At 32.5% G+C, this 21,404-nt stretch overlaps 1 protein-coding gene across 2 annotated transcripts in view; it reads left to right on the forward strand.

The window, feature by feature from the left end:
- The window catches only part of HEATR5B (HEAT repeat containing 5B), a 73,850-nt gene that overhangs the window by 49,881 nt on the left and 2,565 nt on the right, over positions 1-21,404 (forward strand). For both annotated transcript variants that reach the window (XM_011372087.2, XM_011372088.2), the window contains exons 26-35: positions 930-998; positions 4,222-4,401; positions 11,146-11,383; positions 12,423-12,677; positions 14,089-14,216; positions 15,142-15,286; positions 15,764-16,030; positions 17,164-17,388; positions 18,785-18,936; positions 20,127-20,340. In XM_011372087.2, the coding sequence (XP_011370389.1) occupies positions 930-998; positions 4,222-4,401; positions 11,146-11,383; positions 12,423-12,677; positions 14,089-14,216; positions 15,142-15,286; positions 15,764-16,030; positions 17,164-17,388; positions 18,785-18,936; positions 20,127-20,340 (1,873 nt within the window). The remainder of the gene's footprint in view (positions 1-929; positions 999-4,221; positions 4,402-11,145; positions 11,384-12,422; positions 12,678-14,088; positions 14,217-15,141; positions 15,287-15,763; positions 16,031-17,163; positions 17,389-18,784; positions 18,937-20,126; positions 20,341-21,404) is intronic.

Genomic DNA, 21,404 nt, shown 5'->3' on the forward strand with positions numbered 1-21,404 from the left:
TAGAACACTTATCAACTTCAGGAAATTGAACATTACTATATACTATTTTTATATAATCTATTCTAGTTTTATCAGTCGATCCAGTGATCTCTTTTATAGTATTTTTACTCCGTCAGTATGGGATCAAATACCAGCTCTGTGATTAGCTGATTATTGCAATGCTAATACTGCATTTAGTTGCCATGTATCTTTAGTCACTGAGAGGGGCTCTTGATCCATTTCCAAATTGTTGCTTATATGCCTTAGCAACTGAATCTCTAGTGAAAGGGAAGAAATCTTAGATTAGGAGTTCACTACATCTAAATCCTTATTCAGCTCATGCATATTAATTAAATCTAATATATCTAAGAATTTGTGACCGATGTTGGCTTATTAAAAATAAAGCTCATAGTTCTTCACTTATTATAACAACAGTAAATAAAGTAATATTTCTTGAGTAACCTTCTTTTAAAGCATCTCATTTTCAAGTGAAATGATCTGTCAGGTTTTTTGGTGACTGTGAATTTTTACTACTAAGTTATTTAACAGAATTGATCCAGTTATCTGAGATTCATCCAGGACACAAATACTGTTAGAAATATGTTCAGGAAAACATAGAAAAAAAAGAATAGCAGTTTTTTGTTATCTCTGAGACCATGTTACTTTGTCAGAAAATTCTGTTTACAATTAAACAAAAACAAAGGAAAGAGAAAAAAATTAATTGCCTATTTGGTATAGCATTTATATAGTTTTAATAGTGATAACCTTCTGTAAAGCAAAAGAAAAATGATGTGGTTGAGTTCATTGTATCTGGAAAGAAAAATAAGAGAGATGTAATAAAAAGGAAAAGAACAAAGATGTGTTTTGTATGTTTTCCTCTCCAAAGACACAAGACGCTTTATGTTTACTACTTATCTTTAAACATAAAATACTTGTACTCATTTTTCTAGGTGGGAGCTGCTCTAAGACCAGCCTTTTCACAAGATACCCCATCAGACATAATAGCAAAAGCTTGCCAGGTAAGAAGAAAAATAGCGTTTTCTAAAGTTATCTTCTATAAATTCAAAGTTATCTTAGAATTTTACTTCCAAGAAAGAAGAATGAAAAATTAAATTACATTTATTTTTATCTTGGAAATATAACAGTGACAGTTTCCTCTTTTATTCTGTATCAAATGATGAAGTAGGGACTGTTAATCACATCCTCTTTTTTGTCATAGCTGAGGATATGACTTGGGTTACATGACTCTTATATAATCCAGAAATGAGCAGAGATATGAAAATCATGAGTGACTAAAATGAAAGTAACTGCAAAATCTGGAATTAAAGAATGTAAAGTAACGATGCTAGGAAACAGAAGATTTTTTTTTGACCATAGGCTATGGAAATTCTACAAGTTTCTGGGTATTAAATTATCCTACAGAGAATTTCACAATATGGAAATATCATTGCCAAGTTAATCCCAGGGGATTATTCTCACATAATTGTATCTGAAGAGAGTTACGAAAGCAGTTATGTTCCTACATCTTTCGTAAGATGATAATAATAATGCCTCATCCTGAAAAAGGAATCATGCATTAAGCTCTATTTTTTCATAAAATCAGATCCTTCTTCTGCTTACCTAAGGATAACAGAGAAGAAACTCTCTCCTTTTGAGTTTTCTGGAGTACAGGGATCTGGTCTATCGTTATTGTTTAGAATCCATAACCAAGCTACGTGGTCTCTATGCAGAGAATGTTCTGTCGTTTGCAATGATACGTTAGGGATTCTGACTTAGTTCTCTCTTTGGCTGAATGGATTTGCCTCTTCCATTATTAAGACTTACTTCTCTGAAGCCTGCTGTCTTAATGGTGACCTTCAGAGAACTGAACTTCTCTCACCAATAGCAGACAGAAGAGGGAGCCTAGTTTAAGGAGATCTATGGATCATGGTACAAATTTTAGAGTTACAGTAGGTCATTTGCTTTGGGATATGAGCACATCAACATCAGAAATCACAGTCATGTGTAAATAAATGTATCATGGTGATGTTTCAGAGCACAGTATTTAAGCAGAGAAAACCTCCTACAAAGCTCGGTCATTAGAAAAGCAAAGGCTATTAGAATTTCATCTTGTGAATAAGTACTGTGAAAATTTCCTGTTACTGAATTTGCCTTAAACATCTTATTTCTTATGTGGTTCTAGCTGCTTTTTCTATAAGAAATTTCTTCTTTTCTAGTGGCAGGCATAAGTTTTTGATCTCCTGTCATTCTGTTTCTGGGAGGAAACTTGGTTTTAAAACGTGTGGAGCAGTGGGTTGCAAGTTTCTTTCCTTACGGGAAAGTAAGGAGTTGGCTTTAGGCAGATCATGAAACATGGCATTCCAACTTATTTACTAGATAAATGTAATGTTAAACCTGGAAATCAGGGTAATTCTTAGATATTATGGGAAGATCTTCAATTGTAACACAGTTGGGGACAATAATCAGTGGGTTAATAAAGAATCATTTAAAGCAGGATAGGAATCATAAACATAATACATACTTTAAGTATTGATTTCAGCTTAAAACTTATAAATGTACATTCATTCACCACTCTTTTGATGTAAGGCTAAGGTCTTTTCTCAATATAATTTTGCTGATGCAATGCTGCATTGTTTTTCTACATAAGTCAAACCCATAATGCAGTATCTGCAATTTCTAGTTTCATGTTCTTTAAAGTGGAGAAAGTACTTAGGTTTTTGCAAAGCAAATGTAGTGCCAAATCCTCAATCTTTACAATTTCTCCCAACTTTTAGTTATATTTCTACCAAATTTCATTGAAATATTTATCAGATTTCTTTAATATATTTAGTTTTCTTAGGAATAACAGCTCAACTTTCATATTCATGTTTAATCTTTTTTCACTTTAAATGTCATATTTTCAACATTGTCTTGACTGGCATTTTATTTTGCCATCAGTATGTTCATAATTGATAACAATCAATTTTAAAATATCCTTATTAATTTTTATTAAATTTAGTTTTGACGTCTTTGAGAATAAGATTATAAGAGAAAAAATAGTTAATATTTATTCTCAACTTCTAAAAAGTTTTAAATGTAGGAACACAATCCATTAACCACGATTCAATATCAAGTGCTTTAAAGCCAAAAGCTTTTTCATAGAAAATTTATTTATTAGCGAAACTTGAGCCAACTGTACTCATTTGGCCTTGACGTGAAGCTAAGTGAGACTATAGTATCGATTAATCTCTCTTTGTGTGATTCATACAATGTTTCATTACAGAAATATCCGTGTGTTAATTGTGGGGCGCTGCCACACACATCTTACTTGGTGTCTTCCTTAATGGGGCTCTTATACCTTGTTACCTTTTGTCAAAAAGTTGTGAATTGTGAAACATGTCTTGGCCAAAAGATAGAAAGCAAGGACTGGTAATTGTTGGAAAAAGCGGGCCCTGTCCGTCCACCACTCCTTCTTGACATCCCTCCCTTGGCTTCAGTATCGCCACAGTACAGTAATAGTCACTTAATTGAACACATTGCTTATTGTCTATACACATTCTTTCTTGTACATAAGTACTGAAGCAGTTTTCCTAGAGCCCAATTCTAATAATATCTCCCTGTTCAGAAGCCTTGGAAACTCATGATTGCCTAAATCTGAATTCAGTTCTAAATTGTACCATAATCTATTCCCACTTAACTTTCCTAATCTCATCTCTCCTTCCATGTAGCCTCCCTGTATCTATACATACAGACCTTCCTGATATCAAAACATTCCCATTTTTCCTACTAGAATCAATCTCTCCCTCCTCTGTTTTAAGTACAGTATTGTAATCATAAAATATTCTCATGGATTTGTTCAATCTGTGTTTTCTTACTTGAGGACAAGGACTAGTTTTTTTTCCTTTATTTTTAATCTCTTCCATAGAACTCAGAATAACCCTTTTCTTGTAATAAGCAGAAATGTTGTTGAATTGAAGAATTATTCATGACTGACCTGATTTGGGTGGAAAATTTTTTCTGATAAGATGTTTGTCCAATTAGACAATGGAACATTAGTAAATACTATTTTGTTTTCGACATAAGTATATAAAAAAAATTCGTAAATTGATTTGTTACTAAAAAATTAAAGTATAGATTTGGAGTTTTTTATTGATTTTGTTCTGTGTTTCTTCCCCCAAGTAAAAAAAGTTATATTTACTCCATTTTCTTACATGTTATATGTTAATTTTTTTTAACAAAGATTAAAAATTTTGCTTTGGCTAGGTGTGTAGTACGTGGATTGGAAGTGGAGTTGTTAGTGATCTCAACGATCTCCGTCGAGTACACAATCTGCTTGTTTCTTCTCTGGACAAAGTTCAGTCCGGAAAAGGCTCTTCCAGCCAACTGTACCGGGAGAGTGCCACAACCATGGAAAAACTGGCTGTTCTCAAAGCGTGGGCGGAGGTAACTATGGCCTATTGTTTCTGAACCATTTCTCCACATGTGAGAAACGTTCCCCATTCCTATAGGTAAAAATATTGTCGTTTGATTTTTTTTAATGGACCCTTGGATTCAGATATTTTTTAAAATCTCTTATTTGCTATTTCTCACTGAAATACATATACACTTATGTCTCAAAAGAATTCTTATTAAATGTTTGAAAATTATATATTTTTTTAATTTTTATTTTTCAATGAGTTGACATTCAATATTATTTTAAATTAGTTTCAGGTGTACAGTATAGTGGTTAGACATTTTTTATAATTTATGATGTGATCCCCTGATTAGTCTAATACCCACCTGGCACTATACGTAATTATTATAATATTATCGACTGTATTTCCTATACCGTACTTCACATCCCTGTGACTGGTTTGTAACTACTAATTTGTATTTCTTAATCTCTTCACTTTTTTCACCTAGCCTGAAAATTATATTTGTTAATGAGTTTTTTTAAAACTTCTATATTGAGGAAGGGCCCTCCTTACTTACTGTGGGGAAATTAGACAGGGAAAACATACAAATATAAGTAATAGAAAATAATTTAGGCCAAGAATCTTTTATTTGATTAAATTTCAGGAGACTTGCCAACAGTTTGCGTTTTGTTTTTTAATAGCCGATTTTTACCCCTCTCATTCCCACAGCCACTTTTTTAAAATAATGACATTGTTTTAAATTCACCTTTCTAAATTCCTTCTGCCAAATACTTTACATTTTTATCGTCTGCATTCAGGTATTTCAGCTAACTCTTTATTTCTTCCTGTGCCAACCCAGTTATTTTACTTCCATATTTCTGTGGTATCAGCTGCCTGTGGCCACCCAATTGAGGCAATTGCTGGCTCAAAGCATGCAACATCCAGATGATATAGTTTAGATATAGAAGGTCTGGGTTTTTGTTTTTGTTTTTTTTATTCACAGAAGAAAAATGGAAAAATATAGAGCTCAATAAGATATTATGGAAATTAGTTTTCTCTCTGTTTCTTAGACTGTTAGATCAAGCTGTCCTCCAAATAGACTATCCTTGAGTGTTCCTTTATTTTACCCTGCTGCCATTGTTGGCTTAGACAGGTAAAATTTTTTTCATTTACAATGATAAAATGATTACTCTTTTTGATAAAATTTTACTTTTTTTCAAGTTAATTCAGATCTCTAATTTTAGATGGAAAGTAGTTTAATAAAAAAATACTAAAATATGACTATTTTCTTTTACTTAGAAATTAATAAAAAATCTGTTAATTTTCACCTGTCAAAATTTTTAACTAAAACTTACTTCTTTTCTTATTGGTAGAAATTACATGCCAGCTGATTTAGTAATTTTTATTTTTTTAAAATGGCTTCAAAAATAGCTATTAATTCTCCAACTTGAATTATTAATTTTCCCAAATGTAGAGACTATTATGTAGTTTGATGATCATAAGATCCTTTGTCAGTTAGCCAGTTCTCCACTGACTTGCATTAATGCGCTTGACTCACCTACTAGGAAGTCTGGCATAGATCAATATAAAAAGCATTAAATGTTGAATCAGAGGCCTAGAACAACAAGTTATGTCTCTATAATTTACCATCTCTGTGACTTTGGTCAGGTTAAAGCCTCAGTTTTTTCATTATAACATGGAAATAATATCTTATTAGGCAATGTGTGTAAAAGCGCCTAGCATTGTATCTGACACTGGATGGAGGATAAATAATTGCTTTTAAAAAATTAGATCAGAACCTCACATAACTAAATAATGTACATTTTTCTTTGAAACTCTTTTCTTAGTTTTGGGTAACTTGGTACTATAAGTTAATGATTTGCCCCTCAAGCCTGATTCTTTAATATTCTCTAGTAATTCTTTTCCCTTAGTTTCCTTTCCTTCATCATTTTCCTCACATGCCAAGCACATTCTAGATTTCTCTACTCAAGACCTATCTTTGCCTCTACTTTTTCAGTTTTCCAACTCCTCATATTGTGACATTCAAATATTTAGATTTATGTGAGTTGGGAACTGTCCTTTTACCTATGTGACCTTGGGGAGTTATTTAAGTGCTTCTTTAAGCCTGTTTTTTCAGCCTTAAAGTGTTGGTGATGATACACATTTCATAGGATTACAGTATGAATTAAATGAGGTAATCAGTGACTTTGTACAGTACCTACCATGTTATACATGCACAATGACTTCTGTTAACTTCTGTTATTAATATAATAATTATTGTTTTAAAGATTTCCTCTAACCTAAAACTAACTTTTCTCATTCTCTTTACCTCTCACTCTCTGATTCACTCAACAAAGTGTTATTGAGCTCTGTACCAGACTAGCAGTTGAGAATACAGTAGTGAAGAAGATAGATGTAACACATTTACTAAGGAAGACAAACTTATGAACAAGTAGATGCAACGAAATGTAATGAATGTTATCATAGGAGAAATATAGAGTGTTTTGGAACATATAGCAGAGGTACCCAAAATAGTCTTGTAGCTCAGAGTAGGCTTCTTGGAGAGACTGACATTTAAGTTGAAACATGTAAGATAAGAGTAGATGTTAGTTTGGCATGGGATGAGAAGGGAACTGTTCCAAGCTCAGTGCTATCAGTTATCACCCCTTTATATCTTCAGCATCTCCCTCTACGTGCTCTTTTTCCCTCCTCCCTTCTTCCTGACTCAACGTTCCCTTCTACTTACTGCTTTCTTTCTCTTCTCATCCCAGTTCATTGAAGGAGTTTCAGTATCTTCACTTCCTCAGCAAATTCACCCACCCACTTCTCAATTCCCTGCAGTCTGAGTTTACTCTCCAGTCCACTGAAATTACTCCTACTAAAGTTATAAATAATGTAATTATCCAAATCGTTGGACACTTCTCAGTCTGGCTTACTTGGCTTCTCTACAGCATTTGATATTGTTTCCTCTAGAAACCTTTTGTTTTCCGTGGCTTCTGTGACACTATTCTCTTGGTTTTCTTTTTTCCTTTTCATTGTTCATTCTTCATGTCACATGCTGGCTTCTCTTTGCCTGCCTGCTCTTTAAATTTCTCTTGTCCCTTTTCTTGCTCTTCATATTTTATGGGCAATCTCATCCTCACCAATAACCTGTACCTTTTATTTACATATTAAAGATTCTAAATCCTCTTTCTCACCCAGACCTCTGTCCTAAATTCCAATCCCATATTTTTAGCTGTTTATTAGACATCTCCACTTGGATGACCCATAGGTACTACACACCTAGCATATGTAAAATAAGACTGTTTTATCATTCCTCTTTTTCCCCCTTATTCCAACGAATGGTCCCATCTCCTGTCTTTAGACCAGAACCTAGTATCAGTCTTAACTACTTCCTCTTCCTCAAACCCCCTTAAGTGACTCTTTCCTATTTTATTTCATTAGTGTGTTTGAAAATAATATAATTTTGTCCTGATAATTAAAATAACCATGCTTTCTACAGAGATTCAGAATATAGAGAAAAAGTATAAAAAATAAAATAAAGCTATTCTATAATCTTGTCACCTAGCGATAACTATGGTTAATATTTTGATGTATATCACACTATGCACATATGCACATATAAATCTATTTATATGTCTGTATACTGTTTGTGTGTATGTGTGTATCAATCTATATATAATGGAATCTTACTCAAAATAGCAACTATGTTTTTAATTTAGCAGTAAATCCTATATGCTTTTTTCTATATCTATAAATAAATACTTCCTCTTTTTCTCCATTGCCTTAGTTTGAATCCTAATTTGTCACAGAGTCTATACATTTGCATCCTAACTTGTTTTTTCTACTGTTAGTCTTTTATTACCCTCAGCTATTCCTGTATAGATTCTTAGGATAATCATTCTAAAATACAAATTTTTAGTAAAATATAAATTGACAGTTCACAAAGGGGAAACAAAGCTACAAGTAAACATGGAGAGGAAAAGAAATATAAAAACATTCTTCAGCTAAATTAATATGATTTTTTAAATGATAGTAAAACTTTTCTAAAGAATGATATATATCAAAACACTTTCTGAAACTAGGCACATTAGATGACTGATTTATCCAAAGGAATATTAAGGATATATACAAAGATTCTGCAGTTAGGATGTTTATTGTGATATTGTTTATTATTCTCAAAAAAAAAAGAGGAAATAACTTAAATATATTCCTTGATCCTGAGAAATGATGGTATCAAGTGAATAGAAAATTGGGTTAAAAATTATACACAAACATTATTGTTTAAAAGACTGAGTATGTATAAAGAATGTTTAGAATGTTAACAGTATTATATATGAGTGGTAGGATTGTGTGTGGTCTATTTTTTTCATTTTACTTATGCTTCTGATTTTTCTATTTTTCTTGTGTAATATGTAATAGGAAAAATAAGCCAAGAATTTGTTTTAAAAAGTCTAAAAAATATATTTTCATATATTGCAGATAGCAATGTAAAATATAGAGGGCTCGCAGGAGGCATTTGGCAGTATCTATTCAGAGCCATAAAAATATTTATAATCACTCACGTAGTAATTCCATTTCTGGGGCTTTATCCTAGGAAAAAATATACAAAATATGGAAAAGAGATAAGTTTACAAAAATGTTTACTTGGAACACTATTTATATTATAAAGAACTGAATACTTTTGTCTTTGAAAATTATGTCTAATGTTTCTAAGATTTCTAAGGCTGAATAAAGAATCAGAAGTAAATATACAACTTCGACTATAAGACAATTGTTATATTATGGGTTACCCACTGTAGCCATTGAGAATGGTTATAAAGACTAGTATTCACATGGAAAAACCTTGTGATATGTTAATAAATAAAATTAAATACAAAATTATCTCTACAACAAAATTATGACTTCCAATCACAGAAAGCCTGGAAAACTTGGAAATTGGGATCGTGAGTAATTTTAAGAACTCACTTTTCAAACTTTTTATGGTATTATTTTAAGGCAAAATAATAAATTGAGGAAAAATACATACATCTGAACTTTAAATCCTGCAGCGACCCTTTCCCTTCCTCACTGTCTGCAAACTTTTCAACTACTTCTGCTTTATATTCTGTGCTTAGTCTATATCAAAAACTTTCAGTTTCTTCAGAATGTCAGGCTGTTTCCTATTTCTTGTGCTCTTGCTCTTGATATTCCCTTTGCCTGGAATCCTCCCTTTTATCTTTGCCTATGAATAGGTGAAATTTGTCTTTGAAAACTGTCTCACCTTTTTCTTAAGATCCTTCCCTCATGGTGCTCCCTGAGATTCATTCATTCATTCTACAGACCACTGAGTATTGGTTAGGTGTCAGGCACTGTGCCTAGGCACCAAGTGTAGTGAAGTGGGGAAGATACGTCATTAGAAATGAATTTTAAAAACACATTCCTTTTTTCAGCACTTTTCTCACTCCTCTATGTTTGTATTAGTCCGTGAGTTCATGGAAGGTGAAAACAGTGTATTTGTCTTTGTTGCTTCAGGTCCTAGCACAGCACAATAGTAAATACACAGCAAGAATAAGGAGTGAGTGGTTAACTATATTGTAGTGGTTAAGTATATTGTATGGAGACATTTTCTGAAAATGTCTGTGTAATAGTAAATATGGGAGGGGAGTAAGCTTAAAACCACTAGAAAATATGAATGTGATATGTTTATAAATTGAGATCTAAAGTCCCTACTCTCAAAATTAATTGGTTTCTGTTTCTAAATTGTCAGGGTTTGTATTGTTAATTCACTGTAACTAACAGTTACAGACCACCACAGTGTAAAAAAAATGCTTTTTCTTAAAAGTGAAGATTCATTGTTTCCTGCAATCACTGTCTAGAATTTAGTCAATTGCCGTGCTATAGCTGTCTGCTCATTGTAAGTAGAGATCAGATCCTGCCATCAAGAAGCTTATAGTGTACCTGTGCACATACATAGACTTCTTCCTTCGGTATAATGAATAGCACTGTGTAGGGGAAAATGGTTTTCTCAAGATTTTTACCGTGTGCAATTTTATTTTTTACTCTTGCTCTCCTTCTCCTTTTATTTTTTTGCTTTTTCATTGATGTGTAATACAGCTTTGTATGCATCAGTTGCCAAAACCTAAATGTATGTACAAAGACAAAAGAAAACAAGCAAAAATAACTTCGACAAAGAGGAATCTTTAAAATTATGTTGTAGGAAGTTGCTATTATACATCTTTTTGGTTTACAAAATAGAGAGAAAGGATACAGATAATATGTGTGCCTAGTAAATTATATTCTTGGCTCAGCTATCTGTTGTAAAAGCTAGATTGCTAAATATCAGTTACGGACTATATAAGAAGAGGGTAGAAGGATATTTATGGAAATCCTTTCTTTGACCTCTTCTCTCCTCAGCCTTTTCTTTTGAATGCTGGATTATATTTAATAAATCTACAGAAGTAGAGGCAGTAAACAGGAAGTTATACCCTGTGATAAAAAGAAAAAGAAAAAAACACATTTAAAAGGGGCTTTATGAAGTAAAGTAGGACAAGTTGGAAAAAGTTCAGAGGACCCAACTCAAGGAATATGCTGTGAGAGAAATACTAGTCATGAGTCAGATTGATAAAGAAGATTGCCTCCAAAGCATGTAGAATTACTCTTTTGAGGTTATCAGGAAATCATGAAATTGTATACTTTCTAATATCTATACTCAGTTATTTTTGATGATTCAACTGCATGGTCATAACAACTTAGGATATGTCATTTTTTAATATTATGCCTTGTTATTTTCTCCCCCTAAATACCATACTAGGTATATGTGGTTGCTATGAATATTAAAAAGGAAGCAGAGTCGAAACCAAAAAGAACAATTAAAAATATTGATGATGATGATGATGATGATGGTACCGTAGATGAATTACCACCAGATAGTTTAATAACACTTGTACAACCTGAACTGCCAACACTCAGCCGCCTATGGTTGGCCGCATTAAAAGACTATGCGCTTTTGACTTTACCAGCTGAGTTTGCTAGTCAGCTCCCCCCAGATGGTAAGTACTGCATTTAGAAGTTTTTGCTTTTATAGTGTTCCAAGTAGTAATTAAACAAAATGGTATTGGCAGAGTCTAGCAACAACAGTAATAATATCTTAAATTTCTGTGGACTTTAATTTGGCATTCTCTCACTCAGAGCATGTTCTCCATATTGAATCCATGAATTCAAATACGGTTTAATACAATCACATTATGGTCATTGTGCATAACCATAATGAAGTATGTTGCAGTGCTGGTCACTGTATGTGTGCGAGGACAGATGAGGAAGTCTGGAGTTTGGTAGTGAAATCAGGAAGTAAGGAAGAATGACAGAAGAGTCAAAAAGAAAGAAGAGGCAGAGTTCCAAGACTATGATAGAGAAGGAGATAAGGCTTTTAGGAGATGCTGGCAACAGTGAAGATTCATCTGACCACAGAATTGGGAAAGATAGAGGAATGTTTAGTGGTGCCAGCAGCTGCAGAGGAGAGGCTGGAAACCCTAGCATGGAGAAGAAGAGGCAGGTACTCCGGTTCAGCAGCTGCAGGAAAGAGGTTAGTTTTGGTGGCTTTGTAAGGAGGATAATCTCTTTGGTCAGAATGACCTTTCTTACATGCTATAGTCTGAATTTCTGTGTCCCTTCAGAATTCCAATGTTAAAACCTAATCCCCATTGTAACGGTATTAGGAAGTGGGGCTTTTGGGTGACCCTTAGGTCATGAGGGTGCAGCCCTCATGAATGGGATTAGTGCCCTTATAGGGAGAACCCTATACTGCTTCTTAGCCCCTTCCATCATGTGAGGACACAAGAAGGTGCTGGCTATGAATCAGGAAGAAAGCCCTCACCTGACCATCCTGGCACTCTGGTCTCAGACTTCCAGCCTCCAGAACTATGAGAAATACGTTTCTGTTGTTTATAAGCCACCCAGTCTATGTATTTTGTTATAGCAGCCAAAATGGACTAAGACAATATGTAATGAGTATTTTTAAGTTAATTATTCGTTAATGAGTGAACATTTACAATAAAAGTAATGTTTTTGATTGATTTGATTGTTTTATAGGTGGAGCATTTTATACTCCTGAGACTATTGATACAGCTAGACTTCACTACCGGAATTCCTGGGCCCCAATTCTCCATGCAGTGGCACTTTGGTTAAACAGCACAGGATTTACTTGTACAGAGTCAGCAGAAGCAGCAGCCATACCTGGTTTACAAAAACGTTCTACATCTGTAAATTTAAACCAAGCATCAGGAGTAACGCCTGGTGCTAAATCTTTAGCAGAAATTAACAAAGACAGAATGCATCTGATTTTAGGTAGGTGAGCCATATCTATTTCAGGATGTCTCACTTCTGAAAATTCTTATCTGTAGGGGAGTAAAAACTTCCTTCTACCCTTTTAGGTTCTGCATTTGGCCTAAGAATCAAACGGACATAACACAGATTTATAGGAGAAAAACATACAGATTTACTTAATGTTTTTACATGTACACAGGGATCTTTAGAAGGAGAACAAAGCCTCAATTAGACATTAGGCCCAAAAGCTTATATACCATTTTATACAAAGAATAATAAATTGTGGAGCTGTGACAAGACAAAGAGGTTCGGTCCAGGGGCAGTAAATTGTGGGACAGTAACTAGGAATATATGGGAGAAACTAAGTGAATATAAGGGTCATTTTAGTAGATTTGTTTCTACAGATCTATTTTGACATGGACTCCTAGTCTCTAGTAATAAGAATGTTTTTCTCTTCCTGATACAGGGAGAGCCCTTTTCTCATGAGAAATTTATAATCAATATTCCAAAGAGTCATATTTTGGTGTGGGGTATTCTGAACTTCTTTATATCTTTTATTTTAATGCTGTGGAAAGTTTTACATAGCACAATTCAGAGAAGGAATAGTAAAAGGAGGATTTTGAAGCACATTTTCTAAGTTGTTAACTGAATTTTTAACCTACAAATTTAATTGTTAAAAACTACTCTAAAAATTTTAGCCATCATCTTTACTGAGAGAGCAATATTGAATAATTTTCAAGAAAAAAAATAAACTTTTTTTCAACAACATATTTTCTTTTTACTTGGCACGTAACACATTGTCCCATGAAAAAATAATAAAATGCAAAGTTAAAGCAAACTGGAATAAATCTTAATTTGTAATTGCATTATAGATCTTATTTTAACATGAAGAATTTATATATTCTAATGAAGCTCTTAGCAATGTTATATTTTCTGGGAGGGAAGAGGAACACAGTTGGTAATGTAAAATTAGAAAATTCATCAGTAGATCTCATAAGTGAAAATATGACAGACTTTCAAACCAATGACTGTAATTACCCTTTATGTAAATTAAGAGCAATTGTTATCCATGATAACCATGTGGATATGAAAATTTTTTGGCAACCATTTAATGAAAAGTAATTTTATAATTTTCATAAATTTATTCTTAATGTATTATTTTAAAATGTCTTATAAATAAAAAATTGAATATTTTGTTAATCTGATGATCTGGACGCTCCCCTTCTTCACCTCCAATTTGATTCTTAACCTAAATGAAAAGCGACAATCTATGTTAAGTTGGCTGCTTCTTTTGGAAATCATTTTGAACTCTAAGGCATTAAATATATGTTAAAGTAATTTGTGAAAAAAATAAATAGAAGTAGAGGAAAAAACATTGGTGTGAAAGCAACAAAGAGTTTTATATTGACAAACATGTGTTTTTATTTTGCAGGTGTGAGTATACAGTTCCTTTGCTCCCCGAGACCTGAGGAGCCTATTGAACATGTTACAGCGTGTCTACAGGCCTTACATACCTTGCTAGATTCTCCTTATGCCCGAGTCCATATTGCAGAAGACCAGGTGCAGTGTATTTCTATAATAATTAATTGAATGCTTCGTTTTCATCATATTTATCTTAAATCTTATATACGAATAATATATAGTAATATAATAATATTATGTAGTAAGTATTCAGGATTTTGGCTTTATCTAAGATTCTATACTGAATGTTGGATGACTAGGAACAACTAAATTAGAGATAGTCCCTATATTTTGCTTTGTTTGTTCATCAGTACACAAGTAAAACTAAAAATTTAAGGCATGGCCTCAGTCCCACGTAATGATTCTACTAATAAAGGGCTGAAGTAATTTATAAGGGTTTTAAATAAATTGTTACTTTTAAATGTTTGAGGAAGTTTTATCTCTGATTTAATGAATATATATATATTTTTTGCGTTGGTTAAAGTACTCATCTCAAGAGTTTAATGATTGACTTTTTCTAATTTCTGTGTGTAATATTTAGAGTACTTTATCTATGTTATTGGTGGGTTTGATGTGGAAGATTGTGAATAAGAAGCTTAAAGTGAGTGGTGAAAGTTTGTGATAGTTGCTGAGATGAACTGGAGGGGGACTTAGCAGAAGTGCCCAGAACCTCTGGTGTACACCTCTCAGGTACTCAGCTTAGGTTGGAAATCAAACTTCAGTGTCACTGGGCTATAACAGTGCTTAGTCCAAATAGAATAAAGAAATAGAATTATCATTTTTTAATACAAAAATTACTTAAGTGTATAAATAACAAACTAATTTATTGACTGAAAATGTGTTGGGATAAATATGAGCATTTTCAAGATTGTTATAATGTTCTTATTTGTGACATAGTCCCATATATTAATTTTAGCTACTAAACTAATTTATTTTTAAATGTATGTTTTCTTAGGTTTTAATGATATAAATTCATCCTTTGACATTAAAACTAATTAAATTTATCTGTATTAATTTATAATAGCTGATTGGTGTTGAGTTGCTGAGTGTTTTGCACCGCCTCCTATTGACTTGGAACCCACCATCTGTCCAGCTGCTGGTTACTGGAGTTGTACAACAGATAGTGAGAGCTGCTCAGGATTATTTGCAAGAAAAAAGAAATACTCTGAGTAAGCACTGGAAATCACACTAACTTTGAAGTAGATCTTATTTGTAGTCTAAATTTTTAAAATAATAATGCCAGGAAATTTTTAAAAGTTATCATACATTGAGAAGATTTGCAATTCACTTTACTTTCATTAGAAAGAACCAAATGAAATTGCTAATAGTCAAACATTTTTCACTTTCAAAAGTGTCAGCTTCATATGGTTCAACTTAACATATGTGTTGTTCCTATTATAAAATACATTCCTAAAAAAAACTAAAAAAAAATTTCCAAGCAAAAAAATGGATTTTCCTTTACTTTTAAGAAAAGGTAAATAAACAGAATTCTAATAAGGTAAAAAATTGTTCTGAGAAAGATGTATCAGTTGCAACTGAATGTCTATTCAGTTGTAAGTTTATTTGAAAGAATTTTTCAAATATACTTACTGTATAGTTTTATCTGCTTTTTTTTTTTTTTTTTACTAAATTTCCTTTTACCCAAGATGAAGATGATATGGATAAAGAGTCCTGTCCTGTGTTAGGAGAAGGAGGTGACAGCGGTGGTCTTATTCCTGGAAAATCTCTTGTGTTTGCAACTATGGAGCTGTTGATGTTTATTTTAGTAAGGCATATGCCACAACTCAGTACTAAGATGTCAGACTCCCCAAGTCACATCGCCACGAAAACTCGACTGTCAGAAGAAAGTGCTCGTTTGGTGGCAGCCACAGTTACCATACTCTCTGACTTACCATCCCTTTGTTCACCTGCTGGTACGGTATTGAATATGCATTATATTACAATAGAAAAAATGAGCTTGCTTTTTATTTTAAGTGCTATTATGACTTATTTTCCTCTTCAATCTCCAGTGTTAAAGAAGAAGTTGGTCTTTTTTAAGAGTTTGTCTATCTTTAGGAGCCTCTAAAGATTAAAAAACCAAAAACCCAAGATGCTCTTTTCAGATACATTTCAGACAAACCTCAGCAAATAGATAGAACCACAGCTGGAGGGAAGACATTGAATGTTAGCAGATAGACACAAGGTGGAATTACAAACCTTTAGTTTCTGACGTGGTTGCCACACTTGAGCAACATTGACAAACTAAAGAATGTGAGAGGAGAGTGACAACCAACTGTAAGGAGTAAGTAAAGAAATTCTGGCTGAAAAATATAATAGCTGTCTGCAGATGCCTGAAGAACTGCTGTATGGAAAAGTAGACTTCCCTTTATTTAGAAGGTAGAGGTAACATCAGGAGACATAAAAGTAAATTTCAGCTCAGTATAAACCCGCATATGTGAAAATAATGATTTCTCTATCATTGAAGCTTTGCAGGTAGACAGCAGTGGCTGCATGGGTGGGTGGTGAAGGGAGTCTTTCATTAAGTGGGAGGTTGAATTCAATGACCTTAAAGTTCTTTCAGCTGAAAATTCCATGATTCTGTCATTTCTTCTTTGCTAACCCTATAGTCTGTTCATCGTTGTCCTGGCTTGGTTAGGCTGACTTTACACTGAACATTGATTACATACATGTCTTAAAATTGCTACAAGATTCACCAAGTTACTCACGCATTTCTCAAAGTACACGGTAGTGTTTTCCTTCTGTTTTTCTATCTTCTTTCCTCATTTTCATTATGAAGGGTATGAAATATCAAATAGGTAAAATATTGGAAATAATAAAAACAAGGCTGGTTGGAAAAAAAATTCCGTCTTTTTTGAAATAACTTGATACTTTCTTATTTTATTTTTTAAACATCGAATTATAATGATAGTACAGTACATTTTGTTAAAAACAAGGAAAAGAAATAATATTAAACCATAATCAATTGTAAAAAAAGTATAACAATTGAAACAACTGTAATATGGGAACTGAAGCAGTTATGAAGTAATCTAATTTGTTTTTATTTCAGGGTGTATGACAATCCTGCCCACGATTCTGTTTTTAATTGCAAGAATATTGAAAGACACAGCAATAAAGTCTGCAGATAATCAGGTTCCTCCTCCAGTCAGTGCAGCTCTTCAAGGGATTAAAAATATTGTGACGCTTTCAATGGCCAAAACTGAAGATACTCAAAAACAGTGGACAGCTCTTATTCGTAGCACTCTTGCATGCATCCTGGAATATTCTCAACCAGGTAACTTAATCAGAGTTTAAATTTTTTTAATTCCTAGAGTATCTTTCCCTAATAACTAATTAATTGAATGAGCTTGTTAGAAAACTACTATATAACACTGAATCAACTCAAAGAGGTGTTTTAGTCACAACTTTCAGACATCAGCTTTAGTGCGCTTCTGGATGTTGATTCTAAATACCCTTATCTTAGAACTTAAATACATGTTTGGAGGTTTTCCATGACCCCATTATTTCCTGAGCACTTCCTTACTTTCTGACACCAAGATGTAGCATACACATCTTTATTATCACTATTACTGAAGTCACAATTTAAAAATAAAATGATGATTTTTATGACAAAATTGCTCGCACTATCACAAAAGCTGAATTAGAGAGATTGTTCTCATTTCACCTGGATAATATTCCTGCTATGGAGTTCTAAGGATTTTAACATGTATAACTTAGGTTATTGTACATTAGCTAAATCCTTTGAATTTTACATCTCTTTTTATACTTCTCAACCATAGTATTCTACCTTCATTATGAGTTAATGTTAGCATATCAAATGTATATATGTTCATAATCTTGATAAAGTACTGATTATCATTGGGTATTTGCAGTTGCCAAATTAGCCCAGATTCATATATAACGAATGTTGATAAGTTCAGCTATAGAAGAAATGGAAATCACGAAATAGTTCGAGTCTCTTATATATTCAATAGTATTGTTCTTTGGAATAAATGTACATATTTCATATGTTTCTAATTATATGCTATATTTCCATTAGGTTAAAGTTGTATTTGCTCCTAAATAAGTGATTACGATAGCAAGAAATTCTTTAAAATTATGAGAATAATGTTTTCAGGAAATTGTGCACGATTTTTTTGTTTATAGTTGTGTAGAATTTATAGGGTTTTTTTATTTACTAAATAGGAAAGTGATAGCACTAAGAAAGTCTACTTTGGATTTTAAAATTATTTAGAATATCTTATCAAAATCATTTAACTTTGTTGGAAAGAGAATATTTGGAAATGTTTGATTGGCCTAACCTCCAGAGAAGTTAAGTGACTTTTAAGTAATTTTATTTTTTCATGTTATCTTTTATATTTAAACAAGCTTTCCATATTAGAATTCTTATTAAGATTTATGCCTGAAATTTTTTCAATTAATATTCTACCATCAAAAAAAAACACAAGGAAAAGGGACTTAAATACAAGATTTCTAATGAAGTTTCCTCGGTATGAATTCTATTCATAAAGTTGTTTATGGACTGTATCAGATTGAGACACACACTGCTATCAGTGTTGTTGGGAGTAGAGAGCGTTATTGTTTGAGATTGAAATTCCAAAGCATTTTATAAACAGTACATTGCTTTCATTTCTCATGCATTTCAATATTTCATTATTCATCTATTTCAGAAGATTCCATGCCTATCCCTGATGAAGTAAGCATGCTAACGGCAATTGCACTCTTCCTGTGGTCGGCTAGTAGTGAAATAATAGGAGTCCAGTCATTACAGAGTGGCTGCATGAACAGATTTAAAAATGCATTAAATTCATGTGACCCATGGGTAAGTTTTACTTAAAACAAACATGGAGGTAAACATTCCACTTTATCAGGAAAATTTCGGATTGATTCTTTACAATGTACGATAAATCAAATGGAAACCTAAGTATTTACTCTATGGCTTTTAAATAGAAAAGCTGGAATAAATCATCGATTTTAAACTTCAAGAGAGACTTCTATATGTACATTTATTTACATATGCAAAAATTTTCCAATGTCTAAATTATTTGGTTAACCCTGGCTGACATTGATGGAGACTTTACATGAGTCTTTGGTTTTATTTTTCACTCTTAATGAGACCAAGGGCATTGAAGGATACATTTATTTTATTAACATATTTTAATGAACTGGTTGGAAACTCTAGTTTTTCTAGAAAATAAGTTTTATTGTTTCATAATGTCAAAATGTAAACTAATGGTTCTCAAACCTACTGCACATCTGAAAAAAAATCAGTTAAGTAACATGATTCCTACATTTGACTGCTGTCTTCCTGAATCAGAGATCTGTATTTTAAAAACATTCCCCAAGTATTCATTTCTAGCAAGGTTTGGCAGCCTCTCTTCTACCAAAGTGCTGAAACAGTTTTATTCCACGATTTGTCCCTTATGTTAATGGACCTTCCTTTCTTCTTTGTTATTTTTTAAAAAATTAATATGAAGTCTTTCTAATCTAAAATGGAGCCAGTGAGATTTTACTTTCTAGGCCTGGGAGACTTAAATTGGCATAAGCAGTCATTTCCAGGGAATGGAAAAGGATTTTAGGTATCTAAGCAATATATTTTTATAACTTTGTTTGACATCATTCAGATATTAGCCTTCCTTATTAAATGTGTTAAGTTAAAGTGAGAGGGACAATTATAAATTAAAGAATTTAAAACAAATTAGAATTTCTGGTTTCTGGCTTCTTCCATGCTATAGCAATATATGAATTATGTAAGTGTGGTATTTAGACAATTAACATACAAGGAGTATTTATTTGATTAATTTATTTTCAGTTAGTTTTATTTAGTTAGCTTATTAGAAGTTTCATTATTCTACTTCATTTCTATAAGTAGAAAGTTGCATTAATTTGTCTTGAATTTCTGTTTTCATTCTGCAGTATCACATATTTTGAGTTTAATCAAGATGCAATGTGATTGTATAGTAAATCAGAACTATCACAAATGTTAGTTAATAAAATGATTTTCTTGTATAGGTTCAAGCTAAATGTTACCAGCTTCTCCTGTCAGTCTTCCAACATTCCAATCGTGCCCTTTCAACTCCCTATATCCATTCATTAGCTCCAATAGTGGTTGAAAAGCTAAAAGCAGTTGAAAGAAACAGACCAGCCAGTAACACAGAACTTTTAGCTGTTCAAGAAGGAATCAAAGTTCTGGAAACATTGGTTGCTCTTGGGGAAGAACAGAACAGTAAGTATTTTCTTAGAAAAGCTCCTACTCTAAAATGAAGATCTGCATTATATGTAAATCTTATTTGATATTTAACATAGGCCATTGCAGCAGTACAAACCAAATCTAAGGCTAAATGTCATGCAAAAACCAAAAGTAGATGGTAAACATTTATTATAGGCAAACCAAAGGTAAAAGGTAAATATTAATGGAATATGAAAGCATTCATTAGGAGGATATCACCAAATGAATAAAAGAATGAATGTTTGTGATATTTAATAATTTTAAAATGCTAATTGCTTATTTTACTTCTTAAAAGTCTTGCTATTGTACTCAATGCCTGTATTCTGAGTGAAGCAGCTTATTAAAAAAAATCAAGAAACCTTAATGATGCTTATTGTTGATATATCTCACTAATACTTAATACTACAATAGTTATTTAGATATATATTATACAAGATACAGTATTATATTATACTAAAATATGTAATTATATAAAATATAATAATATGATTCTAAGAGGGTAAATTTTCAGCTTTTTAATTTATCACTCAACTTTGTTTACATTAGTTACAGATGTTAATTTTCATTTTTAACTTTATAGTATCCATTATAGAGACAGGCTGTGAATGTTTTCTTACCCAACATGACCAAGGTTACAAGCTAAAAATGTTGAATTAGACTTGACTATTAACTCTTTATTATTTTTATTCAATCGATTACTCAAAACTTTTCCTATCTTTGAAACTTCTCTAAGATTCAAGAGAACCTTGCTTCCTATTCTTATAAATAAAAAACTGTAATAGTTTCCTACCAGATATTTCCCATCAGATTTACCTAAGACAGTTTTTTCTTTTAGCTGTGTAAGACTTTTAAGTAGTTTCCTCCTGCATTACTGTTTTCACTCTCCTCAGGTGTTTTCTTCTCCCTTCTTATACAAATCTACTAAACTTATCTCAGATTTCAGTTCTTCAGGAAATGTTGCCCAATTTCTCAGCCCACTCTGATCTTTCCCTTCATGCAATTTCTTTGGCAGTTATAATCAGCCATATTTTATGGCTTTGTTACTTTACAATAATCATTAC

This window comes from Pteropus vampyrus, unplaced genomic scaffold (assembly GCF_000151845.1).
Source record: "Pteropus vampyrus isolate Shadow unplaced genomic scaffold, Pvam_2.0 Scaffold200, whole genome shotgun sequence".
Lineage (NCBI taxonomy): Eukaryota > Metazoa > Chordata > Mammalia > Chiroptera > Pteropodidae > Pteropus > Pteropus vampyrus.